This window comes from Ambystoma mexicanum, chromosome 1q, assembly GCF_040938575.1.
Source record: "Ambystoma mexicanum isolate Mex_15411 chromosome 1q, UKY_AmexF1_1, whole genome shotgun sequence".
In the NCBI taxonomy this organism is placed as follows: domain Eukaryota; kingdom Metazoa; phylum Chordata; class Amphibia; order Caudata; family Ambystomatidae; genus Ambystoma; species Ambystoma mexicanum.
Window position 1 is genome coordinate 124,868,736 of NC_090922.1, and position 15,448 is coordinate 124,884,183.

At 42.5% G+C, this 15,448-nt stretch overlaps 1 protein-coding gene across 2 annotated transcripts in view; it reads left to right on the forward strand.

Annotated features, from left to right (window-relative positions):
- The window catches only part of CA5A (carbonic anhydrase 5A), a 362,632-nt gene that overhangs the window by 182,267 nt on the left and 164,917 nt on the right, over positions 1-15,448 (forward strand). For both annotated transcript variants that reach the window (XM_069636155.1, XM_069636148.1), the window contains exon 3: positions 8,215-8,333. In XM_069636155.1, the coding sequence (XP_069492256.1) occupies positions 8,215-8,333 (119 nt within the window). The remainder of the gene's footprint in view (positions 1-8,214; positions 8,334-15,448) is intronic.

Sequence of the window (15,448 nt, forward strand, 5' to 3'; positions counted from 1 at the left end):
TCCATTAACATTTTTAGTTAAAGAAAACATCAGTCACACCAGGATTCTTTACCGTGCACAGCTGCAAGCAGTCACAAGCTTTTCAATGAAAAACCTTGACGGGAGGAAAAAACAATGGCTTTTTTGCTTGCAAATCGGTTACAAAGGCTTACTTGCCGCCTCAAGTGTTGTCAGCACTCTGCAGAGCCACCATAATACAAAGGGAATCCAAAATGGCACTGAACGCAGAGACTGGCTTAATAGCTTTTGAATGTTTAAACCTATTGAGGGAATGCTGGAAGGGACAAACTTCAAATTAAAACCAATTTACTGATTACAAGCATGTTCAGAGTCTCTGAGAGAAACCACCAATCACTTAAGCAAATGCAAGTGATTCAAGAGTGTCCAATCAAAAATAAGTTTACAGGCATGCGATAGACCACGCCAGTATAAAAGGAGGGAGAAAGTCAGTTTACTGTCTTGGACCCAGAGAAGGTACATGGACGACTGCCACTTCCTGCCTGGAAGGGTGACCAATACCTGACAAAAGGAAACCCAACAGAAAAACGTATTAGGAGGAGCTGAAAGATCCTGGTACTGTAACCGAGAGTGAGGAAGAAGACCCCCATCTGGGAGAACGTGGATTTATTCCAGAGTTCTACTATAGAACTAGAGGGCCAACATTCTATGTCTGTTGATGGCACAAACTGAGGCAGCCATGGACGCCATGCTGGTGGAATGGAAGCAGTAGAATCCCCAGAAATTCCTATGGAGCAGGCTGCGAAAAATGTGCAAAATGTATTTCCTTTTTATATACAACTTTTTTAATATACAAATAAAACCGTTTCTTAAAAAAGAAAGTGCAAGTATGTTTTTTCAGTCACTGGTGGCCTCATTAAATTGTGATATAATAATGTTCTAAAAGATTTCCCATTGTACTCCAACTTTCTTTTCCTGTCCTATACCCAAGTATTCATTCCTGTTTCATTCTTCTTTTTTCGCTTAATACGACATTTTCTTTTCGCTTAATCTCAACATTTTCAGGTCTGTAAATTGGAAGATGTTGATATGTTTGTGCATGTGGTTTGAATTTGACCCAGCAGAGTGCATACACGGAACCCTAACCATCAATGTCAGTTGGGCTTCTGGCCTTATTCCATTATATCACTCAATGAATGCATTTACAACTCTAGTCTGCAAGCCGCATATAACTCTTACAATACATAGTTGCATGCCTCCTCGCTGGTAGTGATGACTGCATAAACCTAATATTTCAAGCATTGCATTGACTTTAAATTATAATGCTGTTAATGTAATTTGCTGACATTTGTGCAGACATAGTTGTGCTTTTAAACCATTCCGATATATATCTAAAGCTAAATCTAGCTTTTTTAATGCCAGAATTCAAAACGCAATACGCAATACCAAAGAGCTCTTTTGCATCTTGAAAGAACGAATCACACCACTGCAGATAGATCTATTTCAGATGATGTTAGCTGGTGCAACGTTATGCAACAAGCGATGCATAAAAAACTTGATACCATTAAGGGAAACATATTAGAGAAAAGCAACAATCTAAAATGCTCCAAGGCCACACCTGTGGATTGGACCTATCGTAGACCAGCGACGATTCCAATCTTTAACTTAACCCCCATAACTGACAAGGACTTAGAAACTATTATTAATCAACTTAAGCCTACAGGAAGCAAAAAGGACATCCATACTACCATGATCATTAAAACGTGTGCCCCTTCTTTAATTACTTCCATTCGCCAATTTGTTAATACCTCTATTTCCACCAGCACAGTCCCCGAGGAACTTAAGAAATCTTGGGTCATGCCAATTCTGAAAAAACCTGGGCTTTCAGTTGATTTGCCAAATAACTATCGTCCAATTACTAACACAGCTTTTCTACTTAAGATTCTGGACTGAGTGGCCTATATACAAATTGCAGATCATCTCCAGACCTATCCCATTTTAAACAACCATCTGTCTGGATTTCGGGTTGGATATGGCACTGAAACAGCGCTCCTCGAAATCAAGTCTAAGCTGATGGCCCGTATGGATAACAAGGAAGCATCTCTGCTGATGTTACTGGATCTCTCCGCGGCCTTCGACCTGTTGGACCACGATATCATGGCCACCAGGTTGTGTGAAGTTGCTAATTTGTCCCCGCTAGCTCGCAACTGGGTTTTGTCATTTCTTAACAATCGAGATAGCAGAGTCTTCTGGGGCAATGCTGAATCTGCCTCCATCGTTAAGACTTGTGGTGTGCCACAGGGTGCTTGCACCTGTCAGGGGTTTTGACCCATGTTCGAGCTATTATGCTGCAACATTTGGTGCTGTGGGCTTAGAAAATCCAAGATGACCGAAAAGCCCACATTGCGCCAGAATCCAGGAAAACCGCGCAGTTTTTGCGCACACCAAAATGGTCGCCTAACCTGCCACCCACCAGTGCGAGCGGGGTGGGCCAGAAGCGCCATGAGTGAAACGTGGTGCCAAAGGAAAAACAGCAGTGCCGGTTAGCTCAAAAAGCGCTTTGAAATCCCCTTTGTTTCTCTGAAATGCAAGCTAAAAATGGCTATTTTAAACATCGCAAGATATTCAAAAGTCTCACTGAACACCAGCAGACATTTGGCAGAATTTAGTCTTGTGTGCATACAAAATCTGGGAAAAGAAAGAGCCTAAATGATGTTCATAATGAAACTGGCTGAGCTGTGGATGTCAGCAGCTTAAGTTAAATTGGACTGAAAGCCACTAAAATCTAAATGTTTAAAATAAATGAGTGACCTACTGTTGAGTGTCACATAGTTTGCAACTGTTAAATGTCATAGTTTTGAACTTAGAATCAGCATTCTAGCTGCATGTGTAGAAAGTGTAAGTTTGATTTGATTGAAGGAAAAACTGGGAACAAAAGTGACATTTGGCTGAAGCCTGGCTTGAAGAGATTGAATTCTGCTCGGCAACTACCCCCGACAGGAGTTGAAACTTGCTCAGCCACTGCATTCGCAGGCCTCGCTGCCTTCTGCTGTTCCCACCAAAAGGAGATTACGTCTCTCTGATTGAATCAGGGGAGGAGCACCTGAGCCTTCCTTGGCTCAGGCAAATGTTAAATTAGGGGGGGGTTGTAAATTGCTTCCTCTTGAGAGAAACTGGGAGGGGCAGTGCCTCTGTGAGCAACTTGAGTTGGAGGAAGTGGGCAAACCAGAAATTCCACCATGTGCTTTGGGAAACCACACCCCTCTGGGCCAGAGCATAATTTTAAAAAGATTGCTAATTCATAATACGGACTTGTCAAAATTATATAATTAATATCATTATTCTTGTGATTTTTCTGTGCACATTTTAAGAGGTGTTAGGACTCTGTGGTATGTTCTGGGGGGTAGTAGTGGAAAATAAGGTATTACTCCGAATGTCTGTATGTTAAAAATCGGACACTTTATCATTCCTTGTGCATGTTTGTGTAAATTCTGGAAATGTTTAGAGGTTGTGTTCTTGATGAAAAGGGCAGAATTCTGTCATAAGTGGACAGGACATCTTACAAAGACAGGGATCGGATGGTTTGGTGCTATAGAAAATATGTTAACTGGACATCTAATATTAGAAACATTGTACGTAGATAAATATGTATTTGGATCAAGAATAGATTTGTGTGCAAATTGACCAGGGGTGGATCCTCTGACCCATAAACTACCTCATCACGATGACACTCAATTTCCTTCCCCCAATCAAGGGAGACAGGAAAACTTGGCCAATGATGAGTTGTGAGGGGCAGGCTTAGTTATGCCACGCACACACCCATTTTCTAAAGACATAAAAGGAACACCAAAACCCAGGTAGAGACATTCATTCTCCATTTTCTTGCGGGGCATTTTGCCGGACCACACAACATCTAGAAGGAACATCCAGAACTTAAACTCCAGATAGACTACAGAACTTGAAGCAAAGGCCTAACCCACAAGCTGAGAACTCTTCTCAGCAGGCCTTCAGAATCCAGCAATCCAACCAAACTATTCTACAGCCGGGTGAGCTGTTGGATTCTTTGCCAAGAACCTTTGCCAGAACCGGTAGCAGACCCAGAAAGCAGTGCTGTATCCAGAGAGAACAGAACCAGAGAGACCCAGACCGCTGTGAAGTGCAGAGCAGAGCTGACCCCGAGAGCTGTGACTTCAGAACCACCCGCCAGGAGTCCAGTCTAAACCTGACCAGACCCTGACGGCCTATTTCAAATTTATAGTGTGAGTACTCAGCCAGAACTGTGTAAAACAAATCTCTTAGTTTAAGATAATCTAATTCAAACTATTTTAACCTATTAGAACTGCATCATAAAGAATTGTGTGTCCATCCTGTTGATTCAAACCTTCCAAGCGCATCTATCATTCTGAAACTGTAATTTAATTTCTGAAAAACTACCTTCATAAAACCGTCCGTATCCTTGGAATCGTACGTGCTAGGAACGTGGTTTAACTTTCCAACAAGCCTAGAACCGACTTGCTACTCCTTATAGTTCCTCCGTAATCGCGATCGACGCACTCGGAAAAAAGTGCCGCGAATTGACAGTTTGCTTCATTTCAACCACGTGTACAAATATCTGTCTTTTGCTTCCATTACTGAATCCCGTTTTCAACCTGATAACCATCCCCGAATCATTGGTAGGGCTGACCTGAACTGATTTTAAAGTATCTCTCACTCACCCTGAACCTCTAGAGGAAATTAAAAGCATGTTGAGCATATTTTTCCTTTAATTGCCGCCACATTTAAAAGGATCTTGCCTGCTTTAAAATCATACCTGTTTTCCTCTAAGCTCGCTGGGGGGAACTGGAAATTTGCATTCCTGATAATTGTGTGCTCTCCTTCCATCTCCTTATCTTGCATAGTGGGGGAGGGAATTGTCAAAGAAAAAGTGATCATATTATCTTTTGTTGAAATCATATCAAGTTTATTCTGTGCTGCAATTTTTCCCTCATTGCTTTTCCTTGAAACCATAAAAGTATTTTCTGCTACCTTATCCTTCCTATACTAACTCCTCATTGATTGTAAAGCAGTGTGCTAGTGTCAGACTATTGTTGATCAACATTATATTCATAAGGGTGCTATCAAATATTAATTTATTATAGAAGTGCGATATATATATTTATTGTTTAATTTTTCCAATAAATCTTTTAAATTGCAAAACAAACCTACTTCTTGGCTCTGTGAGATCAGGGGGATCCATAGAGAGGGGTATTACACAAGGGTTTATTATCCAGGGTATAAGTTGCTATAAAAATATATAAATAAGGGCTTCCCTTGAGCAATCCCAGACAAGGCACTGACTTAGTGGGAGTGTTTGAATGGAGTCACGAACACACCTCCCATTGCTGTTTGCAATGCTTGATCATAAGAATATTATATTTACCAACTATGCGGATGACGCTCAATGTGTCATCCCGCTCTCTGGAACTCATAGTATAGATGAGTTGGCCATCAATAGAGTCTTTACTCTTATTGAAACTTGGATGGTCCACAATAGGTTAACACTGAACAAGTCAAAAACTGAACTGCTTCTAATTGGCTCACCACACACTATTAATAAACTTGGCCCTCAGTATAACTTCCAGTTGGGAGAAGAATCCATCAAACCCCTCAAAAAAGTGAAAACGCTGGGAGTGACCTTTGATCAACACATGACCATGAAACAGCATGTCAGTAGTCTTGTTTCATCATGTGCTTACTACATCAAACTTTTAGCACACTTAAGGCCTATTATCTCACAGGACAATGCAGAGACTATTGCGACAGCAATAGTAGGTGCAAAAATAGATTATTGCTCTAGTCTCCTTATGGGAATCAATAAGTCCGAATATAACAGGTTACAAATATGTCAAAATGGGGCTATTGGAGCCGTCCTGAATCTCAAATATAGAGATCACGTTACGACGACAAGACGTGAGTTGCACTGGTTGCCTGTGGCCGCCAAATTCCTATTTCGCACTCTTACTATTGTACACAAGTGCAGATCTGGGAGCATGCCTGGATATTTACAACAGCTAGTATCCATAAGAACTAACACAAGAACGCTGAGGTCAAATAATCTGCACCTACTATTTGAACCAAAGTGCCACACTGTTAGAGTAGCTAACGCAGCCTTCACTTCAAATGGACCTAGAGCTTGGAATGCTCTCCCTCTAGAGCTGAGATCCATTGACTCCCTGGACCTGTTTAAGAAAAGATTAAAGACCCATTTGTTCAATTAAATGATCTTAACATGCTCTTAAAATATTCTCCTTCTGGCTTACCTTTTTGGATCTTTTCGCTTTATTTGTTGTATTTGGCATGTAGTGCCCTCACGCCTTAGGGTCTATGGTTTGCGCTATATAAATGTATTAAAGTAAAAGTAAAGTAAATATATATCGAAGACAAGCTATGCTATTTTTTTTTCTTTTTTAATTTTCATTATAAATATGCATAAGTGGTCACAAAGTGAACTCCTTTTCCAGTGCTCCTTGCAGACATGCTGGCTTTGGAATCATGGTTTTCTGCTCGGGTTTGTGCTTGTAGTCCTCTAAGTGGGCCAAGATCCAGCCGGAGGGAATCAGGAAAGTGAGAAACATGGCACTGAGGACCATAGCTTGATGTGCCGGGGTCACAATCTCCTTGGGGGGGCTTGGCCGAGACGTTGGCTCTCTGCACTAGCTGCTGGCGGGCAGCGCTCCTCAGGAACCCTATGGTGCGGGTGACGGGCAGCATGGCGGCGGCAGGTGTGTCCCATGGAGAAGCTCTCAGTGCCTGCCTATTGGAAGCCATCTAGACGTATTGGGTCTTCTAACAAACATCCCATGTCCGAAATGTAGATGCTAGGCTTTGAAAGGGTTTTAAAAGGATAGGTCCCTGCCTTGGCAACACACTTCCCCATCCCAGACACTTCTTGAAACATTCTTTGTTATGCTACTGAGTGGGGTGAACTACTCAAAGAATGATGCCACAGCCACACTTTGTGAGCCCAGCCTGCTGTATCTGTGGCGGCCCTAGCTACATCAGTGACCCAATTCCAGGATTCGAAATTGCTGGGAGCTATTTAGCTGCTGCTTCTGCCCTAGGAGAGCCTGGTTAGCTTAAACCAACAGTCCGGGAGCTACGTGTGGCTACCAGGCCAACTGGTGCCTTACAAACGTACAAACATGCATATGTAACATTAGCTTTGAATGTTTGAGAATGTAAATAAAGAAGAATTGGCATACATCTAGGACACATAAATATAATAGATCATGCCTAATGGGCACAAAAGTAAAATGTGCGTCTCCTATGGAACTTAAATTTGTGGTGTGCTGTGTACTAGTTCCTGGTTTCCTAGTGGTATCGCTTGACTACTGCATGATGCCCGACACCCAGGAGCTGGTTTTAGCTCCTGCTGCTCGAATCTTAATTTCATATCCTGCGGCTTTCATGTTGCTTGAGGACATGTTAAAATATTTCTTAGCACAATATTTGCCTGCTCTCGTGATGTGTGTGTGTGTGTGTGTGTGTGTGTGTGTGTGTATATGTATGTGTGTATATATATATATATATATATTCAACAAACACTGTGCATGACATGGAGACAGACCGCAGTCCGCACTGTCACATAAACTGTAAAGCAAGTACTTGGCAAGTCGTTAAAAAGTCGTGTCCATCCTCCGACATAGCCAGTTAGGCAGGAGCTACCAATGGGGAACTAGGAGTGAATACAGAGTGTGCTGCAAATCAATGCACAAGATGCAAACTACATTTTCTATCCATTTCGTGTTATGCAATATGTTCTAAATGTCCCTTAAGTGTGTTATTTTTTTTTTATCATCCTTTATATACATTCCCAAAGATCTAGTTAATCACATAGCTAGGTTTGTATGGCACCACTTGACCCAGGAGTTAAAAGTAGCTCCTGGTAGCTGTTGCTTTCAAGCTAGCCAGGCTCCCCTTGGCTATAACCAGGAGCTAAATGAGCCCCAGCTCCTGGCAATCTCGAATCCTGTTGTCTAAGAGGCCTGTGTTACTTTATACATAGCTTAATCAACCCAAGACCGCCATTTGCAAGGCTGCCAGGACAAATGCATACCAGGTAAGGGGGGGGGGTGTGTGTGTGTGTGTGTGTGTGTGTGTGTGTATTTACACACACACTTTTACTTTTCCACTTTTGCAATACAGTGAATGAATTTACACTTCACTGAGCATGCATGGGGCCATATTAATATGCTTTTCTTATTCTATTTCTTATAGTGATTCAAGGGGGACCACTCACGAACCAGTTCAAACTCAAACAGTTCCATTTTCACTGGGGTGCAATAGATGAATGGGGATCAGAGCACACCGTGGACAGTAAAGTGTTTCCAGCAGAGGTAAGAGTATGTTCATTGTTGTGATATCCTTCATTCCTAAAATGCGTACATATTTAAATGTACCAAAGCTAACTGCTGTGCAGCACCTAGAGGAACTATGGCGACTGATACTGCAGTTTGGGAAGCCTTGCTCTATGGTTAATGTTAATCACGCATTCGGACTGATATACACTAGCACTAGTATCTTCGTTGTCTTGGCTGCATGAGGGCAGGATCCAAACCTTTTTAGTTTGGGCTACTAGCGCCACCATATACTGTAATTATTGCAGTAGAGTACAGATGGGGAGAAATGGCATCTGAGGATGGACACAACGGTTGTAGGTGTTTTTTGTATTTGCCCACCCATTGACTGCCCATGGCCATGCTAATTCCTATGGCCATTTCCACCCAGTTCCTGCCCCTGCCCGCCCAAAACACCTCCTCGTGGGAACTCTTTGAGCTCACTTTACTCAAGCCTTGCCATCAAACTTTGCACTCTAAGTGCCTGCCTATCTTTTCTCAAAGCTGTCTTCTAAGGGTTAATGACTTAATTGGCGTTGTAAACACGCATCTGGTCCAATAGGAATGGCTTAACCCGGTCTGCCTTCAGCCACTCGATAGTACAATACGTGTCCTTCACTGAAGTCCTGTTAAAAACCAGCATTGGCAAACGCCATCCGTTATGACCTGTGTATAAGTATTAGGCTTTTGCCAAGCACTGCTATTAGATGCCCTGGTACTCACACCAATTTGCACCTGCAAACATCAATAGCCAGTTAATACCACTGCGGCAGTGCCTAGCAACACGTGCCTTTCCCATGCCTACACAAAAGCCCAAACTGTTGACATTGCCAATGCTTGATTTTATTGTCTTAATTTGGAGCATGTTGTCGGTACCTGTGGGTGTGGCTGTGTGCTGGGCTGTAATGTCCTGCGTGACACCACCTGTGTTGCTGGGACTCCACCATATCAACCAAGTGTTCATGAAGTGATGAGACGTCAGTCAGTCAATCAGTCTCAACATCTTTGAAATCCCTTGGCGTTCTTCTCTAGCTCCTTAACGGATAGTGATGTGACAAGTTCACCAATTCCTGCACTTTAATGACCAATATGGGTGACCTATTGCAGGTCCATTGAGGTGCTAACAGGGAAGTCTGGTTCACAACGCATCTTTTCTCCAATATCATTATGCTTTGCTCACAAGGTTATCTTCCTTTGGTTCTTGTTAAAATGTTCTTGAAATGAGAAATGTTTTGGGTTACAGTGGAGGACCCTGCTGTTCACTGTTCCTTCTTGGCTACTGTTATGAATTGGGTTGGTTCAGACACCACTTTGGGACACATTAATTTTGCTTGGCATGCCGGCGCCTGCTTTCTTCGGCACTAGTCTATTATGTCTTTTCATGACTGCAGGATTGGTACATACCGAAGGAGACATTGACGTTTGGATGTGGATGGTGGCTCTTGGAGACAGACCCATCAGCAGGGTAGTGGGGCGGCACACGTTGAATCATGGAAGATATACATATACTCCCACAATAATTGGAAGAGCATTGGTTCCAATTCTGGATATGGATCTGTTGTGACTTTCAGTACTTTTTTTTTTTAACCCTCTGCTTGAAGTTTGCATACTGGCCCGTGGCCTATTCCTAAAAGATCCAGGAAACGAAACGGTTGAAACAATTTCCCTTGAAAGCAGAATTGTTTCTGTTGATAGTGGTGGATAAGCCATGAGTGGGCAGAATGTTCTCATATTTGGCGAGAACAGCAACTTGCCGACTGAGTTTATAATTGCAACTTCGAGATATATGGAAAATGTGTTGATTATCACAAGCACATAACGCCTTGTGGATAGTGAACCGAAATTTGCGCAGAGGCACTACCGCAACAATTTCCGTGGATCTGATGCTTGGCCGCACTGCTTGTGGAGCATTGAGGCCTGGCATGGGAGGCAGCTTCCTGTTGTTCCACTGCTAGTTCTAGACAGGGAAACCACGCATTCTCCCTTAGACAAGCTTTTGTGTTGGGGCCTTAATGGCCTGCATGGACCAGCTGACTATGACCATGCCCGAGATGCACAGTAAGTGGCCCTCTAGTATGCTAGATATTTCTGATTGTATCATGAAGCAGCTTTGAACGGCGCTGTACGTCTCCTCTGTGAACTTATACTGACTCTTTAGAAAGTTCCTCCATGTTTAGTTTGCATGCCTCCAATGCAGGCAATGTACTTGTTTTTTTCGATGCTTGTGTTAGCTCTTCCAAAGATAGATTCATGGTAGAAGATGCCACTCTCGAAGCATTAACATGTTGGTCTGTTCACGGGCAGCTTTTTCATTCTTGGTATCCACTCTCCGGTGTCTTGAGAGAAAGTAGGGAGGGGGCTTGCCAGCAACCAGGCATAACGCAAGATCAAATTCATACTCTTGAAGCCAGTGCATGGCAGGGATGATGTTTAGATCCTTTGAACATTCGCAGTAGGAGCCTTGGTGAATGAGTGAGCGTATACATATTGGTACCACAATAAATGGGGAGCTCCTTTAAATGTTAGAGCAATGCTTCTCATTCATTCTTACAGAAAAGCGAAGTGTTTCCTTAGTAGGTCAACTGTCCAGAGGTGGAAGTGATGTGCCTCCTGTCTAATAGCGATAGCCAACCTATATATTCGCTTTGTTGTGACCCTTGTTCAGCCACTCTAAAATATTTCATTTAATTGGAATGTTGCTAGCTTGTCAGAAGGAGATTTTATTATTTTATTCTTAGATCAACTGAGTGTATATAGTGTTATTGTGATGTTTCAACATAAGAACATGTTGATAAAAATTGGAGAGCTGAACATCAAATGAATTGAGGGGGTGTTTCACTTTGATGGTCGACTTGTTTCTGCAAAATGGTACTTGGATTGCATTCTTCAGGATCGTGATCCCACAAGGGGTTGTTGTTTGTTTATGATTCATTGCTCTTGTGCAGTTTATGAATTCTGCACTTGTACCAATTTCTCCCTTCTTCAAGGCAGTTTTAGAAAGTAAGAAGAACAGTGACGCTAAAGGAGACACCCAAAGACAGAAATCTCAATTGAAGTCCCTCATGGGTATATATTTCTATTTTATTGCTTATAGCGCAAACATAGCTCAAGACCAGCAGATCGCTTTACATCGGGATTGTGCTAGAATTGGGTTTAGCCTTCTATACAGTAACGTAGTACTGTTGGTGGAGGGAGAGAGGGATTTTTATATATAAACTAAATTTGTACAAGACTATACATTCTCTTACTTTTGGATTTTCCTTGAACGTTCCTTTGTCTGAATTCTTGTTAGAGTTGCTGTAGATGTATATTCTAGTCCTTTTCTCTTAGCCACATTGTTACTATTAACCGTTTTATCCCTCTTGTTTATGAACTCCTCATGCCTATTTACATGTTGCTGTGCAAACGTTATTATTCCTTTTTTTCTAAGCAAATGACAGAAGATGGTAGCCCACGTTTGCTTTCCTATAAAAAATGGGGATGTTTTATGAATCTATTTGGCCTTCAGATGGAAGATATTTAATATTTGGCTTACTGCAATCTTTCAATTGAAATATTGAGGATACCCTTTAAGACTGAATGTCCTGTTTTCCCCCTGAGCAAAAAAATCAGTACACTGTATTTACCTTCCTCCAAACTATCTTTTGCTTTATGTTATATGTTATTTGACATTTATATAGCGCTCTATATATCATTGGTATGACCTCAAAGTGCTTGTAGGTTGAACGCCCTTGGGGACCGTAGTCCAGGTCAGTTGAGAGAGTAGGGTGTCGTGGGGTGCTTGGGTGCACCAGTTATGTGTGCAGCTGATGTAATTGCCTGGTGGAAACGGCATCCTAGCATTAGTTGTGGTGCATTGATATCAGTTGAATGTGTGCAGTCTGGCGGGTGGACACCAAGACTGGGTTCTGGCTGCGTTAGGCCTGTAGGACGCATATGTGTGCAGCTAGGCCGGTTGTGGACCAGTACCCTGTCCTGTTCTAAAACCAAATGGAATTGCAAAGGCTTCTTTCTCTATTTGTGAATGTCTTAAATCCTGTGGCCACAAGACCATGCTGCCATAATCAACGGGGACCACAGATCCATCTGTATTAAATTTTGTCAGGACAATTCCTAGGCCATGTTGCCTAGCGCACATTAACAGCTTGATCGGTTTAGTAGTGTCAAAATAAGCAAGGGAATTTTCAATGGCGAGGTCATCTTTAAACGCATGAAGTGCTTTGGAAAGAGCAGTGTCCCATGATCATCTTTTAGGCGTCCCAGTCTGGCCATCCTTAATGAAATACTCTGGAAGCAATCTGTTGCAGTAGTTTCTCATTCGAGAAAACTACTTACTTGAACTGGTTTGAAGGAGGAGTAGCATAATGTATGCTTTATTTTCTGCGGGTTAGCAGATTTCACATGGCTGGTGATATGTGACCAAAGAAACTTAGTTATTTGTCAAACTCACATGTCTTTCTCGTTAATTTATGGCCTTCTTGAAGTACCTGATGTTGCCTTTCTTGATCGACCGCATGAAGAGCAGTGTGTGATTGACACGTTACACCCCAGGAAGGCCTGCTAGAAATCCTCAGATGGTGTCCGAAAACAAGGAGACCCCAAAATGTAGTTAATTTTTTTTTTTTTATAATTGGAGTTCAACATGGGAAGAGAAGGTGCTATTATGCTGCAAATCTTCATACAGAGGTATTAATGATGACCAGCCCTGGGATCCAGTTTTGCAAAGTTAGAAGTATCTTGGATGTCCAATATATAACCAATGGTAGGCATTGGATGATAATCCCAGATTCCTGCTTTTTTCGGAAGCTGCATGTCCTTGCATATTCTGACCTGAACAGATTCATTGTGTTTTCTCGCTATCACAATTGGTGACACCAATGGAGTTATTACCTGAGCTTTTTGAATATCTGCTTTCTCAACTTCGGTTCACAAATGAAATGGTATCCTCCTGTCTTTGAGGGCTACTGGTTGGATGAGTTCATCAAGGATTTCTTGCTTTTTAAAGCGGGCAGTGCCCTGAATAAATTCATCATAATCTGTAAATTTGTCATCCACTTCATCCTCCTAGATGTTGTGAGAAAAGTATATTAGATCAAGATCTTAAGCTGTGTTGTTACAGCTTAATAAAGGTGCCCACGTCTCTCGTTGATCATTCCTCATAGGGGGAATCTGAGTGTTGCCACCAGACGCATATATCTTCACCATGGTATTCCATAGGGGTGGCTGTGGACTGATTCCTGCAAACTGTGACTGACCCATGACATGTGTGAGTGCCTCAGGTTACTGGAATCTGTTCCTGATATGCAAACATGCCACTTTGGCAGGCAGCAGCAACTTTAAGTGTGGCACTCGAGTGCAGTTATCAGAAATATTTCTTGATGATCTTCAGAGTCATCACCATCATCCTTTTTTGAATGGTGGTGTTACTTTTACAAATCACACACTCGTGGATTTATTTCTGGATGCTGCATGAGGCCGGGCATTGTCTGGATATGCTCCACTGACTTTTGCATAATGATTTGAGTGCCCATATTTTTATTTTGAACATTCTTCCCCTCTTCCAGAACATATGGCTTTGTGGTGCAATGCCCCGCTCTCCCCTGCAATAGACACTTAGACTTGCCTGAGCTTGTGTTTGATGTTGCGGCCTCACCTCAATCTTAATCATCAGTACTCGTTTGTTTTGATGCTGCCTTCTGGGGAACTTCTTGCACCTAAGCAATTATGAAGTTGTGTAGTGCTGCTTCCATGCATCCTGCAGGTGCTTGAACTAGCTGGGCTCTGACTTAGCCTTGTTGACTAAGATGGAGGCGAACGCCAGGTGTTTCAAAGATGCGTGATACAAATCTAGGGATTTTTGAGCACAATGCCTTGCCTGCCGCAGCTGGAATCTTTCGTAGTCTTAATTTGCTTGCATGTTCACTTACTCCAACAGTGCGTTTTATGCAGCAGTGTAGCTCTGGACAGCAGAAGTTAGAGTTGTAGATATTTTGTGCACTCTCGTGTGCATAGCGCAGACAGGGCACCATGGAAATCGCATGTATGTACTGGTGCAGGGAAGGCCGGAAATTGGGCAGCTTGTGGAGCCAGTCAAGAGGCTGAACTGGCTTGTTACCTGCCTCTTCTTTCAACGGCCTCATCTGCCACCTGTTGTGGAGCACACAAGTGTACTGCGGTGGCTGAAATGAGAGTGGCGCTTTTGATCTGTGTTAAACATTAATCATGCATTAAAAATCATACACACTAGAGTGGAGCAGGTATCTTCTGTTTCTTTGCTGCTAGTGCGGGAGATGCACCTTTTTTTTTGTTTGAGCTGTAGAGACAGATATGTCATTACTATGTATTGTTATGTGTCTCCTGGGTGACATCAGCCACGGTGCCCAGTCTCCACCAAATAAACCTTGAGGTTTACATGATCGGAGCCCTATGTGGCCAGAAACCATTGCTCTGTGATACTTGCACCTAAAATCACATCTTGCAGTTTTAGAAAATGACACGCTGTAGTAAACTATCAACTTCGTTTCTAAAGACATCCACCGTGGCACTCGTGATACCAGATTCCTCCATAGATGCAGCAAACCATACACTAGTACCAAACAAAGCTCACACTGCCGGGGCCTGGCATTTGAATGATTTTCCCATGGCCCCATCGTGTTCGCTCATTTGGATTTATACCCATCCTTGTTTGAGTATGTGTGAGTTTTAGTTTCCACTGGTTGACCACCTGCTGCAAAAACTTTCTGGCCTTTTGAATTTTTGCCTGAGAAGTGATACTAGCCATTCACATGACAAAATCACGTTTGCGATGTGGACTAAAGTGTTCATTTACCAAAGGCATACTGAACAGAGCATCATTTGAGGGGGGCTCTTTGGAGGGTGGGAAGTGCATCCTTCCATAGTAGTGCACATGCTGAATCACTTGGCTGTACATTGGTCGTTGTCTGCCTTGAAGCCAATTGTCTGCTCTTCACCTCATTTGCATTTTTGGCTATACTTCCGGATGGGGCCACACCTAGCTTGCTTAATGTAGAACATGACTATGCACGTTGCTTTATGGTGCCATATGTATACTATGTTATGTATTTAATGTCAGTGATTACTACATATTATGCATA